Source organism: Paroedura picta, chromosome 1 (assembly GCF_049243985.1).
Source record: "Paroedura picta isolate Pp20150507F chromosome 1, Ppicta_v3.0, whole genome shotgun sequence".
NCBI lineage: Eukaryota > Metazoa > Chordata > Lepidosauria > Squamata > Gekkonidae > Paroedura > Paroedura picta.
The window spans coordinates 84,382,139-84,409,466 of NC_135369.1; the positions used below are offsets into that span (position 1 = coordinate 84,382,139).

A 27,328-nucleotide genomic window follows, 5' to 3' on the forward strand; every position below is an offset into this window, starting at 1 on the left:
GTTGAAATTCTTACATATTGTGTCAGTTGTAATATAGAGGTTGGGTAGATTGGGGCATGTGACTACAGTATAAATCTAGTTAAATTAAGAGAGCTCAACAAAAGTTAATAACCCCAAAAATGTTACTAGCCTATTTTCCCTACATATAATTGCTCTTATTCCATAAATTCCTTTCTGTTAGGGACCTCCTTCCAGGATGCATACTATCTGCTTTGACTCCATCTTGGCTGAATTGGCTTGGAAACTGTTTTAGGACCTAGTAATGCTATTCTTTGGAGAAAGTAAAGGCAAGATTTTCTTCAAGTTGTGCTAACAGATGGTCGAAATTTTGGACGGGAGGCTGATTTTGTTATTTATAATTGCCTGTTATTTATAGTCACGTGTAAGGGTAGTTGTTGATTTTGCCCATTTGTGGACTGGCACCTGCAAAAGGCCCTGTTCAGATGAATGAGCGTTGGGGGAGAGACGGTCTTGCAGATAGTTGGATCCAAGACCATGAAGGGCTTTCTATGTGGTAGCCAATGTTTTAATTTGAGCCAGTGAACAGTCAATGGAATTACTACAGAATGGAAATAATTTGCATACACCATTTAACTCAATAATAGCTGAGCTGGTATATTCTGCACCAACTGGAGTCTCCAAACTGATCCAGGTGGCCAGATCAGCAGTATTAAAGTATGGGGACCATTGTTTGAGTTAAGCTGAGTTTGAATGCCCCTTTTTTATTTAAACAACAGAAAACAGAACCTATCCCGAGCTACTTTAAACAATTTCACAATGAACACAAATAAACATTTCTTATCTCTTCTTTTTTATATATGTATATGTATATAAGCACAACCAGAACGGCCTCCAGATTTAACCATTTTCAACTGAGTTTTCCTCAGTGTTTGTTTTTCTAAAATATAAAAGCATACAATTAATACAGGCTTATCAACCATTTTTACAAAACAGAAGAGAACATATTTAACTGAACACAGTCATTATTCCAGTCTGCAATAGTGCATACCTCCTATAATTCTTATAGACATACAGTCATTGTTTCTTTAAGTATCCTTATATATATGTATAAATCAAAAGCCAGCTTTTTGGCTATTATCGTAAAAAATATAAAAATTATACTAAAGGGCCAAGTCTTACCAACTTTTTGTATAGTTAATGAAGTCCAACAAAAGGATCTAAAATAAAATAACACTGCTTTGAAATTTATAGATTTATAAATCTATTATCATTTGAAAATATTGTTTGAAAATATTAATCCTAAGTAATAATCTCTTACCAAGTTTTCCTTTTAAATTATATATATGTGGCCTTTGGCTCCTAGGTTTGGGGAGGTCTAGTCAAAAGACTCTTCCCACTGGGTAGGGAAGTAGGATAGCATTGGTGTAGTCAGCTTCTAAAGAGAGTTCAGGCTTCCTGAGTAAAGAATTAAATCACACTCAAGGAACCAAATGAGCTTGATTACTTTTACCAACCTTGTCTGAATGTGTCATCCCAGCCTGACTCAAGCATGGTTGAATCCTCCAGTCCTTTTGTCCATTCTACCTAGAAGTAATTACCTCTTGTTACTTTTCTGAGAAGCCCCCCTTCCTAACTCAAAATCAGGAAACCCACAGATTCCCCTCACATACTCACCCTGAATCCCTTTACAATTATTTCTTTGATATTCTTTTGTATAAGCACCTGCAACTACTGCAGTTCTGCCAGCCAAAATTGTGCAGGTCCAGAGGCTGCCCACTCTGCTGTTCTGGAACCAGCAAACCTTACAATTTTCTTGGGACTTTTGGAAGCCTTAAAGCCCTCTTCCCTGAATCATTGGATCATCTAACTAGACAACCTACTTTACCCAGCTGAGCAGTCTGAGGACAGGTAAGCTCTTCCTCTGTTCACTCATGTGTTTAAAAAATTTCTTCCCTGCTCCCTCATACTCCTCCTTGTTGACATTACCAGTGCAGACTTACCATTCAGAGGCTTGGCTCTTTTACTTTCTGTCATGTAAGTCTGCATAGGCATGTCCCTATGAACACTATTTCACTGTTCTTATGCTCCAGTACCTCTTCAGTTAATCTGTAGTTTCCTCAATAAATTCTAAACCTTGCTTTGGAAAAGATCTCGTTTAAAGATTACTGATAGCCTATTAAAGGCACTTTGAGCTTTGCCTACTATTCAGGTAAAGATCTCTGAATTGCATGTTCTGTTCCCCATTAACTGGTGAGCCAGTTTTCTAAACTAGCCAGAAATGGGAAGAAGTTTCCCCTTGCCTTAAGTCCTCTGAACTCCAAAGTGATCTCCCAAACCTAAGTTACCAAGTACACATGTGCCAATACACTTGAAAGGGCACACATGTTGTAATTATCCTTTTTATAGACCCTGTGTGAAAAAAGTGTGAATGTGTAGAGCACCCTATGCTAAGAGATCCAGTGTGGTATAGAGGTTAATATAGCAGTGGTTTCTAACCTGGCGAGCCACCGTTGATTCCCCACTCCTCCATATGCAGTCAGCTGGGCATCCTTGAGTTTGTTAGCCCTGATAGAGCTGTTCTGACGGTCCTGTCAGACCTCTCAGCCTCACCTACCACACAGGGTGTCTGCTGTGGGGAGAGGAAGGGAAGGCGATTGTAAGCCACTTAAAGACTCCTTTGAGCAGTGAAAAGTGGGGTATAAGAAACAACTTCTAATGTATTTATTTTATTTGGTAGGTGTCTAGACTGCCCTTCTCCAAAATTATCTTAGGGTGGCTTACAAGACATTCATAGATAAATGCCTCAAATACAGTACAATACCTAAGAATTTATCTGTCAAAATGTTTTTACACTAAACATTCACTCTGTCCATTTATTATTCTCAACAAGCCAAGGCACACAATAGGTGGAATTTAAGTTTCTGGTGAAGCTCAGTTGAGGGTAAGCAGCCCAGGTAGGGGAGTAGGCAGGGAAGCCTTACAGATGCTAAGGGTGTGGCACTTGGCCTCAACCAAACACCTGAGGGAAGAGCATTGTTTTGCAGGCCCTTCAGAACTTTGAGAGATCTGTATGGGCCTGGGTCTCTACTGGCAGCTCATTTCCCCAGACTATCTCTGGTTGAGGCCAAGGACACATCTCTGGGGCTCGGGACCACCAGCAAGTTGTAATTTGCTGTACAAAATGCTCTCCAGGAGACGTATACAGAGAAGCAATTCCTCAGATAAGCTAGTTCCAGATCACGTAAGGTCTTAAAGGTTAAAACCAACACCTTATACCTGATCCAGAACTCAACTGGCAGCCAGTGTAGAAGAACCAAAAGAACAGGTAGCATGTGGGCATTCCATGGGGTCTTTGTAAGGACCTGGGCAGCTGCATTCTATACCAGTTTTAGTTTCTGGGCCAGGGATAAAGTAAGGCCCATGTAGAGAGTTACAGTAATGTAGCCTGGAGGTGACCATCACCTGGATCTCTGTGGCTAGGTGTTCTGGAGATGTGGGGTGCTAATAGCTATGCCTGGTTTAGGTAGAAAAATGTCTGGTGAGCTACTTTAGTGTCTAGCACCACCATATTCAGGGAAGCGTCTAGTATCACCCCAAAATTGATGGTTTGTACAGCTTGTCACTGCACCCCATCAAGGCAGGGAAAAGATGCTTCCTCATCTGGTCCTTTCTTATGCTACCTCTGTCTTCAAGGAGTTAAGCTTCAGACGGTGTGGTCTTTCTGTATTCAATTGAAAAATCCCTTTCAAAATTACATCTGATATGCTAGTCATGTTGTTTTTCTTAACGAGAGATTCTGTGAATTGTGGATGGCTATTACTACCTACCTTTTGGGTTCACAATGTCATTTGCTTCAGGACTTTTAATGGGTGTTTTTCTTCAGTTAATATCAAGCTTCTTTAAACTGTCAAGGTCAGTATTGTTTAGTCTGAGTGGCAATAGCGCTTCAGAGAGAGAGCAGATATATTTCATCCATCTTTCCAGTACTGAGATGTGGATCTTTGTGGCTCACCTGTTTTCAAGACAGTGGAACTGTTGTGCAATTATTATGAATGCCAAGCTAGTAAGATAAGTAACTATATTTGTTGTCTGATGAAGTGTGCGTACACACAAAAGCATACACCCAGAATTAAACTTTGTGGGTCTTAAAGGTGCAACTAGACTCAAACTTTGTTTTATTTGTTGTGATTATAGATCAGCAAAGATTGATAACCAGCACATTTACATTCATGGGTGGGGGGGTTTCCGCCATGTTGGGATTTTAATGTCTTTTAATGGGGGTTTCAAGGGTTTTTACGAGACTTTGTAACCTGCCATGAGCCAGCTTTGGAAGTGGCGGGAAATAAATAAAAATATAACAGCAACCACCACAATAATAATATTTCAGTCACCATAACAGGCTTAATTCAATAGTACAGAGATAATTAAAAATACTTAACCAACTGCTTTCTGGTTAACAAGGTGAAAAATTTGGCCACCTTACAGATGGTTTTGTTAGAACAACCAGATGTAAAACTCATCTGGCATCACTGAAAAATGTGGTGAGATTGGAGTTATGTATTTATACAGTAACATACAGACAACTGTGTCCATGTCCATTTGGGTTAGAAATCTCAAAAATAATATAAAATAAAGTTGTGGGAGTTCCATTTTTATCATTTCTAAAATGTTGTTCTCGAGTGTCTGTAATGTAGGCTTTCCCCCCCAGTACTCTTGTTAGTTTAATGCCCTTTCCAGCTTGTTCCGGGGTATTCCGAAGGCTTTTTGGCCTGATAAGGGTTAATAAAGGTGCAAGATCTCCACCTTTCAATTTTTTAAATACTGTTATTTTCGAGATTTTCAGGACGCCAGCCTCGAGGTGGAACTTACAGGCTATCCCCAGACTAAAGAGATCAGAGCCAAAGGAGAAAATGGCTGCCTCGAATCCCTCCCTCTCCCAGCTCCACCCCCAAAGACTCCAGGTACCCCCCAGCCCAGAGCTGGCAACCGTATTTCAGAACCCACGTGACTCCCCTCCCCCACTCCCCGTTTGTGAAGGGAGGGGGGAAAGCGAAGGGCTACTGGCACATGCGCAATGCAGATAAACAAGGCATCCGGATGGCGCGTGCGTACTATGGTCGCACGTTCTGGTTTTGCTTTTTCCCCCTTGGGCGCCAGCTTCGGGCTAAAACATTCGTTCGTTGTCGCGGGCACATGACGTATGAGGTGGTGGGCGGAGTCCTTTTCTGTTGCGCCCGCTCCAAGGTGCCTGCGAAGCGCGAGGCGGGCTCGAGAGCGGCGGTCGTTCCGCACGCGGGTTGGAGGCACGATGATGGTGGGTAAAACGAGCGCCATCGCCGCAGGCCTCTGCGGGGCCCTGTTCATCGGCTACTGCATCTACTTCGACCGCAAGAGAAGGAGCGACCCCAATTTCAAGAATCGGCTGCGGGAACGTGAGTGCCTGCGTTGCTCCCCTCGTGGCTGACCCTCTCCCTGGCTCTCCTCGCGCCCCTCTTAGACTGTAGCTGGATTTTCCTGGCACGTGACAGCCGCCTTTTCCTTCCCTCGATCGCTGGGGAGGGGAGTGAGGGTCGTATTGCAGGGGGAAGCCCCGTCCGTGCTTCGCAAGCCTTTCCAAGACCAAATTGAGGCGCCTGCTCCAAAGGATCTCTTTCCTTCTTTTTGCGGGCTAATCCTATAAACGGGGCACAAATGAAAGTTAGGCCCCATCTCCGGTATCCACTTTCTGTGTTTGTTTTATGCTTTGAAGTATTGGTCTGCTGCTTTTCTATCAAAAGTGGCTTGTAACATTATTCTCCTGCTCCCCTAATTCATCCACTCAACAGCAGCTCTGTGAGGTGAGTTAGAATGCGGGAGACTCTGGTTCAAGGTCACACACCCAATGCTGCAATTGGAACCCAGGTCCTAGTCCAACATTCTAAGTACTCAGTTGCTTGTCTGTTCCAGAAAAGATCTGTCCCCCCTGTTTCGTCTGACATCAACGGTTTGCTGTCTAGCTAACCTAAGTTTTGTTCAACGTGTGTGTGTGAATGAGGGTCACTTTGTGTATTGGTACGCTGTGGCAGGATTAATGGAAGCTGTAGCTGAGAAGTACATATGTATGACAGTCTTAAAATTTAATTATTAAATGTTTTCTTCCCATCTCTCATTTGCTTGATAGAAGGGAGGGTACACTAGTCTTGCATGTACCTGACCTCTTTTCTCTCAAGCAGATTTGAAGATTTTTTGCTTCCAGAAGCCTTGATGCTAATGAACTGTGACCTCTCAATTTGGGTACCTGCTGTTTGTTTTATCCCGTGGAACTGGGGTTCTTAACTGCAGTTCAGTGCTGGTCAGGTATCCTGACTGCTGGGCAAGAAGCAAACCAGATTGTTGCAGTGCTCAGGTTCAGATACAGACGAACATTGTGCCTACAAAGGGAAGAGATAAAAAAGTTTGTACTTTTTTTTAATAGAAGTTTAGTTTATGTTTATGGAATACAAGTCTAAATCTGTGTTAAAGTTTAGCCCTTGCAAAGAGGAAGATAGGAAGTGTAGCTGCATATTTCACCTGATGCATTCTCAAACCCCCCTGGTATTGTTGCAACCACAACTTCCAGGATAAGGATGAATGCAAAAGTAAACTGTAGAACTATCCAAAATGCAGAACATTCTCTTGTTGTTCTGCATTATTTCACATCTGCAACAAGTACGTGAATGCACTTTAATATAATCTGTTCTTAGAATGAAATTACTGTGTATTTCTGTTTATAATTTGTAAACCAGTCCTAAGATCTGAACTAGTAGGCATTTTCTATTCAAGATTTTCAGAGGCTTTTCTAAGCACTTTAGATAATGATATTGTTGATGTTCCAAACATTTCATTAGTAATAATCTGTAAATTGCTTATTGCCCAGATGTAAAACAAATTCACAGGTATTCCAGTTCCCATCTTTATTTTGTAACTAGGGCAGGAGGACCTGCAGAGGAAGTGGCCTAGCTTGCCAGCCGCAAGAGCCCTGCCGCCCTTTCCCCTCAGCTCTATCACCCTTGCTCCTGTAGAGCAGGGAGGGCCAGGTGATGAGCCGGGTTGGATGACCACCCTGAGCTTTCCCCATGGACAGGAGGCTTGGGCACATGGCATGGCTGGACAGCCTTTCCCGCCCCCCTGGCAGCCAGGAGGGCGGGGCAGTGGAAATACAGCTGGATAGCCATCCCCAGCACCCAGGCTGACCACCTGCCAGCTTTTCCTCCTTAGGACAACTGCTGGGAAGCAACAAGGAGGTGCAGGGGGGTGGGGAAGAGCCTCTGAATGGTCCTCAGTCGGGAACTGCCATCACCTTGTTGGGATTGTCCATGAGGCGCAGTCAGAGCCTTAGCACATTGTTGAAAGACAGAAAGGTTTTATGGGGGGTGATGATGATTCCCAGTTCCATACTTGGTACATATGATCCAGATGTAGGAGCCAGTTCCAAAATTTGCAAGCTATTATATTCAGTCAGATATTCAAAATGCAATGATATAATGATAAATTCTCAAGAACAAAATAATTCATGCTGATTGTTTTCTTTTTGCAATGAAATATTTGCAGATGAAACACAGTACTCTTTTTTCATGTTTATCACTCCGTGCCCCCTCCACTTTGCTGAAGGCTATACTTCAACTATGATGTATTAATTTGCCCTGCAGTAAGTTGCTGTGTGATGACTTAAAAACCAAATAAATGTAGAGTCCAGTAGCACCTTTAAGATCAACAAGGATTTATTTAGGGTGTGAGCTTTCGACTTGAAAGCTCACAACCTGAATAAATCCTTGTTGGTCTTAAAGGTGCTGCTGGACTCTGATTTTATTGTGCTGCTTCAGACCAACATGGCTATCCATTTGAATCTATCTTTAAAAACCAAGTGTGAGTTGATGCTCTTGTTTAGAAGGATGCTAGTTCAAAATGTACCGCTTCAGTTAAGCATCAGACACCATATACAGTGTTATATACAGTGTTAGAGAGCTAGTTTTTTGTACCCCACTTTTTACTACCCAAAGGAGTCTCAAAGCGGCTTCTCTTCCTCTTGCCACAACAGAAACCCTGGGAGGTAGGTGAGGCTGAGAACTATGACTAACCCAAGGTCACTCCACCTGGCTACATGTGCTACAGATCAGAAACCAGTACACCATGCTGGCTCATGTGCTTGCATTTATATGCATGAAGTCCAAAAACACAGCTATAACTTCTGTAGACACTAGAGAAGAGAAACGTTGAAGAATAGCATCTTTACAGATGTTAACGAACTGTCTTGTAAATGGCAAAGATAGGAACAACTAGTTGAGAAAAGCAACTTGTAAAAAGGTTTTAGGCAGGGAAATAAAAAGCAAGGAAATCTGTTGGAAGAACTCCAGAAACAAGCAGCCACATTGCTGCTAGGAAGAAACAACATAGCATAAGAGAATATAGGAAGAGACAGGCTCACATTAGTTTGGGCTTCATGGTTTCACCCCCGTATGCACCGCCTCCAGGAGCTAGACGGTCTGTTATTGGCATCAATCAGAGCCTGCGGTCTTTTCCATCATGGCTCCAGCTCTGTGGGATAAGCTACCTGGAGAGGTGAGGGGTCTCTTCTTGAAGATCTTGAGGAAGTACTGCTAGCCCTACCTGTTTGCCAGGGCTTTTGATGGAATTTGAATGGCAGGCATCGTTGAAGGAGTGGGAATCTGAGGAGAGAAGGCAGGATATACATGTTTAAGTTAATGATGTTTCATTGCTGTTCAGGATAGTTCTGATTAGTGCTGGGATGGGTAGGTCTCAGCAGGCAAACCATCTCCTTTCTCAACTTCAACTCCAAGCACCTTTCTCCTCTCTGCTCCCTGGTCAGCTGTGCACCAAGACAGAGACAAAGGAAGAAGCAGTGGTGCAGCAGCTGGCCTAACTGAGGATAACAGGAGCACTGCTAAAGGTGGCATTACTGTTTGGTTTTGCCTCTGTGTGCTCTCTTGCAGCTACAGCTAGTGATTGTATTTGTTTACTTGGCTGGGTGGGAATTTTTCTGCCATCTATAGCACTTTTCTCAATGTACACCCAGTGATTTTCTTCACACAGCCCCCCCCCCATCCCATATCACCTTTGGCTGCAAATAGCATTATGATGTGAAAATCAATATGTCCTTATCAAGTGCAGATCCGTGGATTATTATAGAACATGTCAACTGAAAGTATATGGTATTTTGCTCACAGGAAGGAAGAAGCAGAAGCTTGCCAAAGAAAGAGCAGGACTTTCAAAGGTATTAATATTGGGTCCTACTTAGTTTAATCTTTACAGTGCTGTATAATACATGGGGTGCAGAAGTCTCTTCAGAGTGGGATTTGGTTGAATGTACTGTGCTTGCAACTTTTCTAGTAAGTACTTTTGAGTTATTTCTACGGCAGGGATTTGAGGAGGGTGGTGGTGGTGAAGTCATGCCAATTGTAGTTCATCTCTATGACAATTTTGAGAACTTATAAATGGATCAAAACAAAATGATCTGGAGCATTTTGGCCTCATTGTCTGTCTAACCATTTGACCTTTTACCATAAAATATATTTTTTCTAATTAACTTTTTCTTGATTTATAAAACAAAGAGATCTTTATCAAGCATGTATTTTTTTTACTCAGTACTGCATTTAAAATTGTTTTAGGGATTGGTGTGACTTTTGAATGGCTGATTAGACACACTTTTTTTTTAACAGTTGCCTGACCTGAAAGATGCTGAAGCAGTTCAGAAGTTCTTCCTTGAAGAGATACAACTTGGAGAGGAATTACTAGCACAAGGTTGTTGCAAATCTCTCTGAACCAGGGGAACAATAAAATGGATTGACATATAAACCATATTAGTTCTTTAACAATTGACTGGGAAAGTGTAGTTTTAAAAAATTATTTTAAATTAGTTACCATAAGCTGTAGCTAGAGCAATGTGTAATATGCATCAAGATAGTCTGCTCAGCAAATTGGAAAAGTCACTTAAATTGGAGGAAGGCTTTAGAGAGCCTTTAGACTTTAGAGAAGGGACATAGCTTAGTGGTAGAGCTGCCTGGCATGTAAAAGGTCCCAGGTTCAATTCCTGGCACTACCATATTTGCAATATTGCTGTTTGCTTACCCAAATTAGGGAGATTCTTTTGGAGCTGTTCTACAATTAAAATTGTAGTTTTAATGGTACGGTATGTTTTACTGATGTTTTTATTAATGTTCTGTTTTATTGTTGTTAATTACCCTAAGGCTGCTAGGAAGGGTGGTATATAAATAAAATTAATTAAAATAATAATCATTGATGTGAAAGATATCTGCTTAAGACCCTGGAAAGCTGCTGCTAGTCTGAGCAGACAATTCTGACCTTGACGGACCCAAGGTCTGATTCAGTTTAAAGCAGCTTCATGTGTGTTTGAGTGACTTCACTGAACACAGAGTGGTTGGATGCATGTTCTTTATACTTTCTGGACTGCTAGAAATTGTTTCTCTTGGAACACCCAGCATTAGAAGGATCAGCTGTTGTATTAGAGCGCTGTGGTTTTCCTCCGTAAAGTTGCTTTACTGGTGTATTTCTTTTAAAGTAACAGAATTTGTTTTACAATTTCAACTATAATTACAAATTTTAATAAATGCTGGCTCAAAGTGCAGGTGGAAAACAAACCTCACATACACATTAAAACATAGGTACAAAGAACAGAAATACATTAAATGGCTGTAAAGATGTCCTGGTCAGATGCACTTAGGTAGGTCCTAAGAACTGGATCTGGATAACAAATGAGCTGAAACTTCCAAGCTTAACATCTTCCCATTGCATAGTTTTATTCATATCAGTACCTCAAATTGTTAAAATTTGTTTGTCACAATTTTAATTGGAGGGGGGACTGTAATGTGAATTTTAAAGCCAATATCAGTGTAGTAATGTTTAGTTTTGATGCAGGTGAATATGAAAAAGGCGTTGACCACTTGACAAATGCCATTGCTGTGTGTGGACAACCGCAGCAGTTATTACAAGTTCTTCAGCAGACTCTTCCGCCACCGGTTTTCCAGATGCTTCTTACTAAGCTTCCAACAATTAGCCAGGTATGAGAAGTAACTTTTGTTTTTTTATCTTAAATAGATTTTGTTAACTATCAGATTATACTGATTCAGTATCAGGCAGCTTTGTGTGTGTGTGTGTGAAATAGGCATCAAAAACAAGAGAACAAGTGTGGTAGTGTGGTCCTTACTCCAGTGGTAGGCTGAGTCCAAGAGCCTCTCCAGACTATGGGTTTGTTCCTTCAGTGGGAATGCGGCTCATCCAGTCCAACAACCTGTTTCACTTGGGGACCAGCCTGTTGCGCTAGACCAGTGGTTCTCAACCGCCCGAGTGGGGGCGCACAACAATCTGGAGTCGGCATGAAAGTGGCCAGTGCCGCTACCCGCTGCCTGCAGCCGCTGCCATGACCACCGACCTGGCGACCCCACAGAAGGGGCCAGGCAACCACACTTGGTCGGGACTCCAGGGTTGAAAACCACTGCCCTAGACAGATAACAACCCAAACATATAGACAAAGCTCTTCCCCTGATGTTGCATCCTAGCAGTGATGTTCAGAAATTTACTGCTTCCACATGTGAAGTTCCGTTTAGTCATACTTGTTAGTGATTGTATCACTACATCTTGTGGCAGTGACTTACTCAATTTAAACACCTGATGACTGAAGATATTTTGACTGTTCTGAAAGTATTATACATCTATTTAAATGGATGCCCCAGAGCAGTGGACCCCAACCTTTTTATCACTGGGGACCACTCAACGCTTGACAGTTTTACTGAGGCCCAATGGGGGGGTAGTTTACTCCTACTCTCAACCACTGCCCTAACGCTCTCTGACTCTGGTCGCTATGGTAATGTTTAAATATCCCTTCAAAATAAGATACAGACACGCCACAACAATGAACATAAGGAACATTTTATTTTCATGGAAATTTTAACTCATGACAATGACAAATCAATGGGAACCCTGAGCTTGTTTCTCTGCAACGAGATAGTCCCATGTGTGCCTGCCGGATCGTGGATGAATAAAGGGCTGGGGGGGGGGGAGGCATCCTTTGTGGCCCACCTCCAGTTAGTCGACGGACCACATGTGGTCTGCGGCCCGCAGGTTGGGGATCGCTACCCCAGAGCATTAGTATTCAGAGGAAGAAAAAGTTATTTATCTCCACTTCATCATCATCTGTCCCATACATAATTGTATAAATCTGTCAGTAATTCCCCCCACGTCCCATTCAGTCTTTAGCCTTTACTCCAACCCCTTAACCATATTTGTTTCCCTCTTCTGCAATGTTTCCAGCTCTACAGTGCCCTTTTTGAGATATGCTGACCAAAATGGTACACATTATTCCAGAAGTGGCCATACCACAGCTCAGTACAGCGACAGTACTATATTGGCCAATTATTATCATACTCTGTCCCAATAGTCTTCATCATGTTCTTTTCAGCACTGCTGCACATGCATCAGCATTACAGCACCAGTATCTCTGTCTCTTGGCAGTGCAGATCTCATCAGCATGGTTTTTGGACTAGCCCTTGCCCTTACATTAAAACCACAATTGCAACATTGCTGTCTGCTTGCCCAATTTTGAGAGATTCTTTGGAACTCTTCACAATCTGCTCTGATTTTCATCATGCTGATTAATTTGATTTCCTCTGCAAACATGACCAATACACTGCTGAATTTCAAGTCCATTTATGAAGCAGCACCAATCCCAGTAACAGTCCTTGTGGAACACCATTGTTGTAAGAGCTGTCCATTTGTTCCTACAGTGCTTCTCATAGTTTAAGCAGTTTCCATCCATAAGAGTAACCTGTCTTTTTCTCTCTTGACTACCAGTTTTTCTTGTTGGGATAGGGCCTTGTCAGAAGCCTTTTATAAGTCCAATGTATAATGCTTATCACCCTTATCTACTTGACAATTAAGCTTTCTCCAGGTCGGACAACACAGAAATTTCTTTTGTAGAATCTGTGCTGACTTTCTCCCAGCTGACTTTTCTTCTTCTGCATGTTTAATATTTCTATCTTTAATATTAGTTTCTTCTAATTTACCCAGTGCAGACATAGGTTAGCTATCGGGGAGATGCAGTCTCACAGATGCCATCTCCCATGTGGAGTGCTGCAAGGTGTGATCCCCCAATTTCGTTAAACATCTTTATGCCCTCTGGTCCAGAGTTTTGTGCTTGGGTACCATCAGTATAAAGATAACACCCAGCTCTACCTCCTGATGGATGGCCACCCGGATTCACCCCCAGACAGGTTTGCCAAATGCTTGGAAGCAGTGACAGGGTGGATCAAGCAGATTCACCTGAAATTCAACCCTTCAAAGATGGAGATACTGTGATTGAGTAAGAAGGGATCTGTTGAGGAAGCATACTGCCCTGTCTGGATGGGGTACAGCTGTTGGTTGCACGCTCAGCCAGAAATCTGGGTGTGGGTTTTGATGCCTTCCTCACTAGGGAGGCGCAAGTCACAAAAGTAGCAAAGCTGGCATTTTACCATCTCTACCAAGCCAAGCTATTAGCCCCCTACCTGGCCCCAGAACACCTAGCCACAGTTATCCATGCAGTGGTCTCTAGATTGGACTTATGCAACTTGTTCTATGTGGGCTTGCCCTTGTTCTGGAGATTGCAACTGGTCAAGAACACAGCTGCCAAGAGTCCTCAAAAGAAACATCTTTAGGACCCTTATTCGACCTGCGCTGGCTCTTGGTTGAATTCCGGATCAAGTTTAAGGTTCTGGTACTTACCCATCAGGTCATTCGTGGTCCAGGTCCTGTGTATCTGAGAGACTGCCTTTCTATCTTTACTCCTCAATGAATTCTCATTTCTTTGAATACCCACCAGTTGGTGATCCCTGGCCCCAAGGAAGTATGCGTAGCCCCAACCAGGGGCTACGCATTTTCTGTCCTGGCTCCCAGCTGGTGGAATGAGCTCCCAGAGCAATTGACAGCACTTCTGAGAATGCTACCTTTCAGATCCTGGCCTTTTAACTTTCTGCCTTTTAACCTAACACAACTACATTTCCCAGTTTCATTGGTGCTGATTCTTCCCAAGCAGCACCTGTCAACCTATCTAGACAGCACATGATGCCCATAACCTTTGCACCAGGCAGCCAAAATTTTTGTCATATACTCTGTATTCCTCCAGGGGTATCCTCAGTACGAGAGGATATCAGTCTATTGCACAAGGAAGGTCTTCTTTTTCAAGGGATGACATCACTTTTTCTCAGAGTGATTATCCTCTGACCTCAAGACTCTCGCTCTCCATAACAGCAGGTGAGAGTCTAGGAGTGGGACTGTTCTGGGTCATGAGGGTTTCTTCCCCAAGCCTCTCTGTTCAGTTTTTCCACATCAGCAGCTTTGCCTCAAGGGAATGAACCTGCTTCCCGAGGCCATGAGCTACATGTAGGAGGCACACATTCATGATTTCCACCCAATAGGTGAATAGCCATGCATGTGGCACCCTGCAAAACACTGGATAACTCTTCCCCTGCTTTCTGTCTTCATAATAGGTTAGTGGTTTAAAATATCTAGAGTGATGCAGTGTCCTTTGACCTGATCCCCAGGCCAAGAGACACAATTTGTCCTTTGACTCACTCCTCTGCCTTGAAGAAGCCTTTCAGTCCAGAGGTCTACAGCAGAAGGGTGGAAACTGCAGACAGCCCCAGGCAAACAGACTTTGCTCAGTAAGCAACAGATGGAAAAAAACCCAGACAAAAACACGACACTCCAGCAAGCTACAGACACCCACTCCTCCTTAAACTCTGTCCTCTTACAGCCTCAGTTAATGCTCCCCAGTCATTTAGCAATGCTTTAAGCAATCCTTTCCTTCCTGCCATCCTAGCTGAGTCTTTTTTGCTCATGATATACTTGAAATGCTTATTGTATATTTGTAACAATCTACTCCTCAAATTCTCTTTTTGTTCACCTTATTGTCAAATTAAATTTGTTTTGTTTGACTCCATACTCCTTGCTGTTAGCAGTATTTCAGGAAAACCTTTTCAGTTCAGAGTGACTGGCCTAACCCAGCAAGCTTCCATGTCAGAATGGGAATTTGAATCTGGATCTCCCAGACTGTGTAACCTGACTATGACATCAAGAGTAATGTGTTGGTTATCTGAATACAAAAGGCTTTCACATTACAGTTCTAAACTGGATCTTTTAGTTCTTGGCCTGATTTTGACTAGAGTAGTGTGGGGTGGGGGTTTCATATGGTGAATTTCCTTCCATTAATGAGCAGTCTCTGATGTGCTACAGTCATTTTAAACAGTGCTGCCCTTTTTCACCTAGTGATCTTCTTTGGAGGAATTAAAAAAGAATTTTTAATGTTCTAAGTTGAATACTATTGTGCTAAACCAATATAGCCCATCAGTGCAGTCATGACACTATTGAGATGCTGCTATAATAATGAAGTGCTGTTTTGGTTTAGCACAATAGTGCTCAGTTTGTTAAGTCTGTAGAAGATTGCACTGCAAAAAAGGGCAGGGACATTTTAAACAGCACAGTTCAGTGATTCAGAAGTGAAACAAAAGGATAGAAAAGGGAAGAAAAGTGTCCCCTTCAAAGTGGCTCAGCCATGCTTTGTTAACCTGAGGTGTTTGTACGAACAAGTAAATAAATTTCACTAGTTACTAAGCCAGTTACTAAAATGGGTTTGTTTGAAACGACAGGAGAAAATCCATTAGTAACCAGTTACTAAAATGGAATACACAGACAATTGGAAACTGACTCACATTTCCCTGCTTTATTGTCTGAACTTGTTTGTGTGCAGCGCTTTCAGGAATTGCTGTATAAATAGTGAAAATTTTTATTTTTTTTAAAAAGTAACATGCCACTTTGGAATGCCAAGGCCCAACTGTTGATATTTTTAATATTTCTGAAATTTGGAAGAACTTGACAGCAATCCTGATAATGCAGAATGGTGCAAGGACTTGTAGGAGGCATTTCGTTTTCCTCTCCTATTTCTTCTTTCCCTTCCCGTCAGCTCCCATACCCACTTTTCCAGCTTCTTGCTCTCCTCACACAGCAGCCAGCCTACCTATAACTGTCCCACTGTTTTCAGTTTTCCTTTCTTCCCTCCCCCGGGGGAGCCTCATTGTGGGAAAACTGACCCCTTGTGTGGTAGTTAGCCAACAAGGACTTGTGGAGAGCATCTTGCTTTCTTTTGCCTTTGGCCCATACTATTTCACTTTTCCCTACTCTTGGGCAACCCTCATTCCCTTGCCTTTCCCTGCTTGCTTCTCTCCCTCCCGCCCATCAACCCATTCACCTTTTATCTGCCCAATCATCAACTATCTTTATTAATTATTTCACCTCATTTACCTTACTTTACAATGGCTACCCGGTGCCACTTTATTTCCCCCCCCTGCCATTTTGGATTTTTGTTTTGCTTTTAATGGGGGTTTTAGAAGACTTCGTAAACCGCCATGCGCTGATTTGGAAGCGGCGGGGAATAAATCGAAATAATAATGATTATGATGATGATAATAATTCTTGTGTCGTTCGTTTTATCCTTACAGCTATCCTGTGAAATAAATAAAGCTGAGAGTAGGGCTGTGCAAACAAATTTTAAAAACCTAGTAATTTTTGGTTTCAGGTATATTGAACTAGAAAAATATTGGTATTTCTCGATACTTCCCAAATTTCAGTACTGGTACAGTATTTGGATTTGATAAGTTCTTGGGCCACTTATACCATGGCTTCCCAATCTTCATTTCCAGTGATTTTTTTCCCTTTATGGGGTAACTTGCTGTTTTCCTTTGAGGAAATCCAGAATTCAATTTTTCCTTCACTCCACCATTGATGCATGTTTTCCCTGTCCTTGCCCGTCCCCTTCCCACAATATCCACCATTGAAAAAAAAATGTTTATTGCATTGCAATAAATATTCTGCTTATTGGTTGCCCTCCACTTCATGCTTTGTTTGGATTCTGCTTTCCCTTTTTCCTTTGCTTGTGACTTGTCCTCCCACAGGGAGCAGGAAAAAAAAAGTGGTGCAGATGGTGAAGGAAGGGGATAGAGAGGTACCTGGCATGTGACCTGATGGTATTCTCGGGGTCTGGAAGGGGACCTGATGGACCTGATGGAGTGCTGCCAGAGGAAACGGGGAGAAGGCATGGGGGCAACCAAGAAAAACCAACTGAAGGGGCAAGGCAGCAAGCTGGATGGAGCTCTCAAGGAAGACTCCAGTACACACTTTTTACTTTTTCACACTGAGTTTCATGAGGTGGCTTCCGTTGAACAGAAGCAGCCAGCAAGTTGCATGGTATCAAGTTGCTTTCTGGTTGTTTGTTTGTTTGTTTATTTGTATTTTATACCACCCTCCCTGAAGGCTCAGAGCGTTTTACATATAACTGAAATTATACATGAAACCATGCATATAATAACATATTATTAACTGGTATAACCGGGCAACAGTATAACATAGCAGTATAACATTATAACATAAACAGTCGTAACTCGAACAGGTCCAGGAGCCTTAGTGGGTTTCTGGGGGGAGGGGAGGAGCAGGGGCCCTGCAGATGTTGGTTGGTTGGCCTGGCCACAGCCAAATGCCTGGTGGAAGAGCTCCCTTTTGCAGGCCCTGCGGAACTGTTTTAGTCCCGTCAGGGCCCTGATCTCTTCTGGGAGCTCATTCCACCAGGTGGGGGCCAGGACAGAGAATGCTCTGGCCCTGGTTGAGGCCAGGCGAACTTCTTTTGGGCCAGGGACCAGGAGCTGGTTGATGGCGGCAGAGTGTAAAGCTCTTTTGGGGGCATAGGCAGGGAGGCAGTCCCTCAGGTACATTGGGCCTTGACTGCGTATGGCCTTGAAGGTAATTATCAGAACCTTTAACCTTATCAGGAATTCAACTGCCAACCATTGCAATTGATGTAGTATGGGCTGGATGTGGAATCTCCACGGTGTCGCTGTGAGGATCCTGGCTGCTGCATTTTGGGCCTGTTGTAGTTTCTGGGTCAAGGCTAAGGGCAGGCCTGCGTAGAGCGAGTTACAGAAATCCAGCCTGGGGGTGACCGTTGCGTGGATCACTGTGGCTAGGTGTTCTGAGGCCAAGTAGGGTGCTAGTAGCTTGGCTTGGTGGAGATGGAAGAATGCCAGCTGTGCTACCTTCGTGATCTGGGCTTCCATTGTGAGGGAAGCATCCAGGATCACATCCAGGTTCCTGGGTTACTGCCAGGCCTAGTCCCAATGAGTTCTCCTTAAATACTAAAAGAACCTTGGAATAGGCCATGCCCTGTCTTGCGTTTTACTGACATAAACCAATGCTTGAATCCTGGCAAACAGTATTGTGTTTGCACAGCAACCCCACCCCTTCCATAGCAGTCACTGAGGAGACATTCATTTATTAAAACTACAGGTGTTGCTTTTATCATTTGGAGGGGGTAAGCGCCCACCCTCAGTGTTTTGTATGGTTTTTTTTTTATGATTTCAGAATTTTCTATAAACCTGGGACTTTTCTCAGATTTGTGGAAAGATCTGTCTTACCTTTTCACAGCTCCAGACTCTGGATTTAAGTATCCACAGATTAGGCCATTTTGAGGAATAGGTATTTTGTTGATATGCATGATTTAATTTTAAAAATACAGTTGAAACCCAAACAAAATTCAGAGAGTTTCACATAACTGTACAGATGTTTTGCCAACCCTTTGTATGCAGTGTTCAACACTTCATCCACAACCAAGACTTTTCCTAGTAATTTACTTTAGTCTTCACTAAGTAAACCATTTCTTTTGTCATCTTTCCCTTTTAACTGCAAAAGCCTACTTCCTGAATGGGCATGCTGTGAGACACAAGGTTGTAATTAGCATTCACTCAAGTTGTTATCATTAGCCTGCCTTGAGATAGTACTTGTACCTGTGCATATCCCATTTAAATCCATGTAACCTCTGAGTACAACGTGCACAGGATCAGTCTCTTAGAAATAAAGATTAGTAGGATTACAGAAATCTCCAAATCAACTGGGTAAATTTGAAGGGCAAAATTTGGAGGCTTTGAAGTTAGCTTGAGTTTGGATCTTTCTGGATGTTCAGATTTCCATCATATTGACTTCTTTGCATTGGCTAGACCGTATTGGAATAGATGAGAGTGTTACTTCACTTCTCTTGACACATGGTTGGATAACTCTTGTACTTACAGAACCTTCTTTCTCGTTTCTGTTTTACTGGAAATACTTCATTTTCATTCAAGTAATATAAAGTAGTTAGGATTAGGATTTCAATAATATGTACTTCAAATCTGGTGATCTCAAAAATCACTTGCTACTACAGATAAATAATCATTCCTAATTTGTCAACTTACCTGTTTCTGTTACTTTAGTTAGTCCATTATTCATAGTGAAGTCCCTTTCCATTAATGAAAATGAGCCGTCTTTTCTGTATCAGCATATCCTTATCCATTGTTGTTCCTCTATATATTTATGAAACAGCCTATGGGGTGGGATGTGTCCGGCTGTCCAAGTTAGAATAGGGCCAATCAGGGTGCAACCAGCTTTGTCCTGATTGGCCCTGCCCCTGCAGCTCCCGCCCTCTGTCCCTGGACTCTAGACTCTTTGCTCTCAGACGCCTCAGTGCCTGGAGCCAGCAGCAGGTAAGGGGAGAGAGCCCTGGGCAAAGGGTTATGGTGGAAGGCTTGCCAAAGAGGGCCTCTTGGCTTGCTAGGCTGGCCTTGCTAACGAGGGCCTCCCGGCCTGCTAGGCTGGGCCTGCTGACTGCCTGCTAAAGAGCTCTGTTCCAGCCCTGCTAACGAGCTGCCCAGCCCCCACCAACCCCACTTGAGCTGGCTGTGAGCTGCTGCCCCAGGCCACCATAAGCTGCCTGGCCGGGGGGGGGGGGGCTTTCAAGGCCCATTCTTAGGAACGGGCTTTGCAGCTAGTTTACTAATAAGCTCAAAGGCTGAACAGTCTAATCTGAGTAATACATGTGGAGATCAAGCTTTACTCTGAGATCCATCATTTGAGAAATACTGTCTGTCAGGCTCCAGTACTGGTGAATACCTTGACATCCACCAAAGATGGTAAAATCTGTATGACATACTTGGCATTTCCAGCACTTAAAATTATTACTGTTTCTGAGCTTGTCTAAACTTGCAGACAGCAGATGACAACGATGTATTTGCTTGTGTACAACAAGAACCACACATGAAGCTGATCTCTTGCATCCTCCTCCCTAGAATGCTTTCCCCAGGGGACTGCTAGGAACAGTGTTAGAGTCAGTGCACGAAAGCTCCCAAAGATGTCTTTTTAAAATTTCTGCACATGGCACAGTTTTCACTGTGGAAAACCCACTGTAGTATTTTTAATTCTGCAGGGCACTCCCCCCTCATAGTGGAAACTGCATCTTCTGCACAGTATTTAAAACTAGCTTTACAACGACTCTTCTTTTATGCCAGTACCAAGGACACCTGTTTTCGCATGCATAAACATTAGTGTGTTTTAGGTCTCCGCTCCTGTGTCACATTATACCAATGGGTGAAGGAACAGCCTCTAGTCCCTCATCCACCAATGGGATCTTGAGATGCCCCTTGTTCGATGCAGACCCTCCCATCTCTGCTATTACAACATTACACCAGTGGAAATTATTTTTTTCATTCCTTCAGAGACATTTCAAACTACACTCTACGAGGAACAAAAATGGGGAAACATTATAGTGTTTTCTAAAGGCTGTCTGCCTCTATAGAAATTTCTTGTTGTGGTCTCCATGTATATGAACTACAATTCCAATGAGGCCCTGCCAGCAGCATGTGCCAGACTGGCTGTCAAGTGACATTGCAGCTGGCCAGGGCCTGCCAATGAGCGTTTAGCACAATGCGGGAAGTCCTCCCCCCCCCCCCCATTAAGGATTTGCCATCATCAGTCTTGCAAATGCATAATCGTATGCAGAAAAAAACAATGCACAGGAATCTTTCTGGTGAATACCAGTTGTTAGATACAATTGTACACAACATCTTAACTTAGTTTTAGATGCAACCCCATGTAGATGCAACCCCATCAAGGAAAATCCTGAATCTCTAATTCATAACCTCTTAAAGATCACGTCATGTTAATGTCATACACTTGAAAGCAGGCTTTTTTATATAGCATTTTCCTTTAGTTGTCTCCCAGTCTCAGCCACAGTGTTAAACGAAAGAATGTAATACAAAATGAGTTACCTGAAAATACTGTAGCCTCGTGTTTCAGCTTGATCTCCAGGGCTTGAATTAATTACTACCCTGTCTCAAATTGACCACTCTTGATCAAGGGGATGAAATGCTTGGCTATCCAGTCTTGGGGAATCCACTTCCTGAAACTGGTCTGGTTTTATGATGAAAACTGCCTTAATTCCCTTTAATTAACTTCTACTGGTTGTTTTAATCCCTTTGATTTGCCTTAGTTTCTGACTTAGTCTAGATACCCCACAAGACCAGGGTTGATGGTGTCTTGGTATTACAACTTGCTTCACACGCTCTTTCACGTTTACGTGAAACATTTGGGAGAAGTCTGAAGAGCTGGGGTAAGCTATGCTGCTGATGTTGCCCAGCTCTGTTTTCATTTGCATTTGAACCCTATGAGGCACTGGAAAAAAGTATCTTGAGTCAGTAGTGGATGTATGAGGATGAAAAAAACTGCAGCACACCCCAGATACGATGGATGTTAATAATGGGTGGCCTGATTTATGTAGAAACTAAGGACAAAGCCTGGTGCGCCCAGGAATGCGCCAGGCGCTAGGACACAGAAGAAAAAGACAGAAAGATAGTAAATTAGGAAGGAAAAAGAGAATAAGAGAGGAAGAAAAGACAAAGGAAGTTAGAAAAAGACAAAAAAGGCAGAAGGATGGGCAGTTAGACAGGAAAAGGAGAGGGGAGGGAAAATGAAAGGCAGGAAAAGAAAGAAATTAGACTGGCAGAAAGAGAGAGGGGAGAGAGAGAGAGAACGGGGATGGGAAAGGAAGGCTCAGCAGGCTACCAGGCATGGCTGTCCAGGATCAGACCATTGGGCCCTGGATCCTCCCCCCACCCCATATTTCCCTGTAGTCCTGGGTTCCCAGGATGATGGGGAAGTAAGGTGCGGCAGGCCAGTAGGCTATGCCACACAGGATAGGACCATTGGATACCCCCTCCCCCATGTCACAGTCTCCTCTGGAAACCAACTCAGGCCCAGTTGGGCCTTCATTTGGCATTTTCAGCACAGCCGTCCCAGTACAGGGCAGGTTGCAGAGAGGCTTCTGGATGGCAGTGTAGGCCTAATGGCCTACACCTACAGCCAGCTTCGTGTATTGGTTAGGAGTGTGGACTTCTAATCTGGCGAGCCGGGTTTCATTTCCCGTTCCCCCACATGCAACCAGTTGGGTGATCTTGAGCTTGTCACAATACCAATAAAGCTGTTCTGACCGAACAGTGATATCAGGACTCTCTCAGCCTTACCTACGTCACAGGGTGTCTGTTGTGGGGAGGAGAAAGGGAAGGTGACTGTAAGCCGCTTTGAGACTCCCCCAGGTAAAGAAAAGCAGCATATAACAACCAACACTGCTACTACTTCTAGTCAGACTGACATATGCTGTTTTCTTTCCTGCCTCCCCCTTAAACCTGGATGGGTGGCACTGAGGCTGTTGGTGGGGCCGTTCAGGCTGTGGGTTGGCATTTGCAGGGTCTTCCTGCCCCCCCCCCAAAGTCGGGTGGGCTGTGCAGTGCCTTTCCAGGCTGCTGTGAGCCCCATCCTGCTGGTGGGCGGCCAGTTCCTAGCCTCCCGACCCCACCCCCAGGATCTCGGACAGACAGCCTTTAAGCTGGTGCATCCTATGGATGGATTCCAAGGCTAATTTTACTTAACAGGTCACCTTTTTCACTCAGACTCAAGGCAGAATATAAAGCAATGTAATTTGGATAATTATGTGTCCCATGATGTCAGAGGTTGTGATGGAATTAACCCATGGAATCAGGGTTTTCACCCTTTTTTCTGCACAGTCTATGAAGAGGAATTTAATAACTGCTTTAATGTGTTTTATATTGAGTGCTTGCTGTATAGAATCATAGAATCATAGAGTTGGAAGGGGCCATACTGGCCATCTAGTCCAACTCCCTGCTCAACGCAGGATCAGCCCTAAGCATCCTAAAGCATCCAAGAAAAGTGTGTATCCAACCTTTGCTTGAAGACTGCCAGTGAGGGGGAGCTCACCACCTCCTTAGGCAGCCTATTCCTTAGTCCATCATCAGATTATTAATTTAAAACTTGGGAGAGTTTTTATTGTTGCACCTGAAGGTGGTTTAATTTATAGATAAATTTCCTTGTCTGAGTAAATTACAATATCATTTTTGCAAGCTTTTAAATTCTCTTGAATCTACAACTACATTTTGTGAACAGGAATGACAACTTTTGATGCGTAGCCAGATTGATTTCTGAGTTTGGTGCAAACTAGGACACCTGGGTATATCTTTTAAGATCTGTACCTTTCCATGCCTTCAAAGATGCATGACCATAGTTTTGCACATTAATTTCCTAAATACTGATTTTACTTTTTTTGGCTAGTTTTGAGCAAACTGTATTGCGCATTAATTCAATCAATAAATTTTATTTACAGTCAGTGGAAAACATAGACTAAAAGATATAAAATCAATTATGAGTTGATAAAAACTAAGATATAAACAATTGTTTATAGATCCTTGAAGAGCTGGAACTTTTTACTACCCGAAGAAGTAGAAGGAGATGGGGAAGAAATGGAGGTAGTGACAGATTTTATTTTCCTGGGCTCCAAGATCACTGCAGATGGGGGACTGTAGCAAAGAAGACGCTTGCTCCTGGGGTGGAAAGCTATGGCAAACCTAGACAGCATCCTAAAAAGCAGAGACATCACCCTGCCAACAAAAGTGCGTTTAGTCAAGGCTATGGTATTCCCAGTTGCAATGTATGGCTGTGAAAGTTGGACCATAAGGAAGGCCGAGCGTCAAAGAATTGAGGCTTTTGAACTCTGGTGCTGGGAAGACTCTTGAGAGTCCCTTGGACTGCAAGACAAACAAACCGGTCAGTCCTAGAGGAGACCAGCCCTGACTGTTCCTTAGAAGGCCAGATCCTGAAGATGAAACTCAAATACTTTGGCCACCTCATGAGTACGAAGGACCCCCTGGAGAAGAGCCTAAGGCTGGGAGCGATTGAGGGCAAAAGAAGAAGGGGACGACAGAGAACGAGGTGGCTGGATGCAGTCACTGAAGCAGTAGTTGCAAACTTAAATGGACTCCGGGGAATGGTAGAGGACAGGAAGGCCTGGAGGATCATTGTCCATGGGGTCGCGACGGGCCGAACATGACTTCACAACTAACAACATATAGATCCAGTGTAAAAGTATTAGTATGTAGGTTTGGTCCAGCTATGCCTTATTTTTGTAGCTACCTAAGCATATATAGCAATAATTTTTCTTTGTGTCCGACAGTATTAAGAGGTTGTTTCCTCAGACCTCTGGGGCGTTTTGTAAGAGGCTAGTGAATCTGTACATAGGTGACGATAGAGTTTGCACTCAACTAAGACATGTTCGGTTGTCTCTATTTGACCTTCATAATAGATACACTTGGTGCTTCTATCTGGTAGCCCTTTTGACTTTCCTTCCAGAAAAGCGGAAGGGAGAGCATTATAATGGAGAAGTTCTTTGTACAAAATTTATACGATGGGTTAGATAAGGCATCAAGACAGTCTTTTCCAAAAAGTGAGTCCAAGATCTTATTAAGATCATGCTATCTTTCTACATCTGTTTCCCTGTTCTTTATTAATTCTTTCGCCTTGTTGTGTTCCAGGCTCGAAACAAGTTGATAGGACAGACCATAGGAGCCCAGTTTTTCTAACAGTACATTTAACCAGGGTGCAACAAATGAATCTGTCAGGAGGTTAATAAGACCCCCTCTGTCAAAGTATCAATTCTAGCCAGAACATAAAGGTTGCTACCCAAAGCCTAATCCAAACATTAACCATTCCAGACTGGACCTTCTCTAAGCTAGACAGGTTACCAGAGATGCTTACTGGGGCCCCATAGGTCAGTTGTGCAAGAACTTGATGTTTATGGCCACTTATATGTATCTTCCACATCTTTGTCAGGAAAATGTCTGCATTGCACTTGAGCTTTTTTGTGCGTTTGATGAAATATAATTTATATATGTGTAGTTCTAGCATTTATGGCTTGAAATCTAACGCTCGGATATTTGTAGTGTTCTATCAGTGTCCTATTTATTCTCCAAATGTGGGATTTGGCCTGTTTCCACAAATCATGACCATGGTTTTATTATGATTCACTTCAAGGTAGTCTGCTTGGCAGTAGGAGTTTAAGGCTCTCAAAGCTCTTCTAATTCCTGTGGGAATCCTAGTGAATAACGCTAGATCATCAGTGTAAAGCAAGAGTGAAATGTGTTTTCCACCGATTTTTGGAGGATGGAAGTTTGGGTTTTTAAGATAACTGCCAATATCATTAATAAAGAAAATAAATAGGGGAGGAAACTCCCTTTGTTGACTTGACTCAATCTGTAAGATGTCCTTGAGGGCTACATTTAACTCTTATGGCATCTGGTCTGTAGACACAATCAGTAGCTGCAGACACTGTTTTATCCCAAATAATGTGTGTGTGTCAGGTATGCTCTAGAACAGTGGTCCCCAACCCCCAGTCCGGGGACCGGGACTGGTCTGTGGATCAGTCGGTACTGGGCCGCCCCTCCTCCTCGTCCTCCTCCCCGGCTGCTGCCTCGGGGGCTGCCCTGCCACTCTGCCGCCCGCTCACCTTTGGTGCTCTCCAGAGGCCACCATGGCTGGGGCTCCCCCTCAGCATGGCACTGCACAGCTGCTGCTGGCAGCGCCCCCCAGCGGGTGGCGAGTCAGGGGCACCGGTGGGAAAGCAAGTGGAACAGGGGCTCAGGCGGCGGTGGTGACGTCCCTCGGCAAAAGACTACCCCCCCCCCCCCGGGTCTCAGTAAAATTGTCAAGCGTTGACGGGTCCCCACTGATAACAAGGTTGGGGAACCACTGCTCTAGAATATTATTGAAGTATACGTATTTGAATGTTACCTATTACCTCTCCCTCTCCATTACTACAATGTCAAGTATCTGGCAGTTATCTGAACTGTTCTTGAAAACTGGGAATTTAAAATTTACTTTAAAGCAGCATGAGGAACAGCTGTTAGGAATAATTGTAGTTAAAAGCTTTGTAAGAAGATTGAGGTTCCTGGGCTGTCCCAGCCTGTAAGTTTTTGAATATCAATGCAGTGAAAAAGGATAGAAAAATAAAAGCATAGAGTTTGCTGTTGCAGTTGTCAGGATTTGGGAAATTCTCCACAGTCCCTGCGTGCAGAAAACTACCAGTATTGACTCATTTCAGCAAAAAGGCAGAATTGTTGGTTGTGTCTTCATGTCTGGTTCAATATAAAAGTAATGTGCGTTATTCCAATTTCTTGTTGGTTTTAATTTTCTTGACTATGGTAGAGTAAGCGTTAATTGCAATGATGTAAATAATGATGGTTATTTTGGGTCCCAGGTAAGTAATATTCTGTCAATGTTGGCTCTGTCAAGTCTTGTGCAATTGGATTAGTTAACTTCTTGGATATTTGTCACATACTTGCTTGCTGCTTTTGAAGTAGTGATGATTTTATTGGGGGGATCTAAATATTGTAGCTTCTTTTAGTAATACCATTTATAATATTATTCTACAGTTGTGTCAATATTTTCTTTTGCAGAGAATTGTAAGTGCACAATGCTTGGCTGAAGATGATGTGGAATGAGAAATCACAGCAAGAAAAATAAGGTTTCCTTAGCCCAAAAGATGAGCATTGTGAAGGAGGGGAAATAAAAGAACACACATAGTCATATTGGACTGTATATCACATTTAAATCTACCAAGGTTAATTTTAACTTTGGGTAGGTTGGTTTGGCTGGACTTTATTTATTATCTAGTGCAAAGTGTATTTTGATAAATTCATTTTATAAATACACCATATTGAGTTATAAGATGCCACGAATGTCATTTATTACTAATGCAGTTGTTAACATTGTACATATAAAAGATGTAAAACTGCAACATAAAGTTCCCCGTGCTCATTTTTGAAGAACATGAAGCTAAGGCAATAAAGATTTATCTGTGCTTGTGTGTATGTGCATATGCTAATTTAAATACTGAAATAGGATGGGTTTGTCACCCTGTCTCAACAGCCTTGGGAGCTTTCCAGAAATTAAAAACAGCAAGTCATTATTAGTGTAATAAAATGTAAAATAATAGAACTATTATGGGTTATACAGATAACATTGGAGGACCACTTTTACATCTTAAAAAATACTAACTAGTGGACTGAACCTCAGGAAAGTACATTTATGATGACTTCAACTTCATGTTTTGTGCCTTGCTGAATTCTTTCCCCCCTTTGCATCT

At 42.9% G+C, this 27,328-nt stretch overlaps 1 protein-coding gene, 2 long non-coding RNA genes and 1 other non-coding gene across 4 annotated transcripts; 2 read left to right on the forward strand and 2 right to left on the reverse strand.

Moving 5' to 3' along the window:
- Positions 1–94: 94 nt before the first annotated feature.
- Positions 95–2,651, reverse strand: LOC143841519 (uncharacterized). The gene is made up of 3 exons (XR_013232711.1): positions 2,458–2,651; positions 1,476–1,541; positions 95–898 (listed from the first exon to the last, which is right to left on the reverse strand). It is a non-coding gene; the product is annotated as an uncharacterized LOC143841519 (long non-coding RNA).
- A 1,145-nt stretch (positions 2,652–3,796) lies between these two features.
- On the reverse strand, positions 3,797–6,264 carry LOC143841524 (uncharacterized). The gene is made up of 3 exons (XR_013232714.1): positions 6,239–6,264; positions 4,831–5,635; positions 3,797–3,973 (listed from the first exon to the last, which is right to left on the reverse strand). It is a non-coding gene; the product is annotated as an uncharacterized LOC143841524 (long non-coding RNA).
- Positions 5,162–27,043, forward strand: TOMM20 (translocase of outer mitochondrial membrane 20). Its single transcript, XM_077345884.1, is given in 6 exon segments — positions 5,162–5,393; positions 9,165–9,211; positions 9,657–9,738; positions 10,873–10,923; positions 10,926–11,015; positions 26,640–27,043. Coding segments are annotated over 5 exon segments (483 nt in total). The 3' UTR covers positions 10,997–11,015; positions 26,640–27,043.
- LOC143828186 (small nucleolar RNA SNORA14) lies at positions 6,514–6,650 on the forward strand. The gene has a single exon (XR_013227552.1). It is a non-coding gene; the product is annotated as a small nucleolar RNA SNORA14 (small nucleolar RNA).
- Positions 27,044–27,328: the final 285 nt, after the last annotated feature.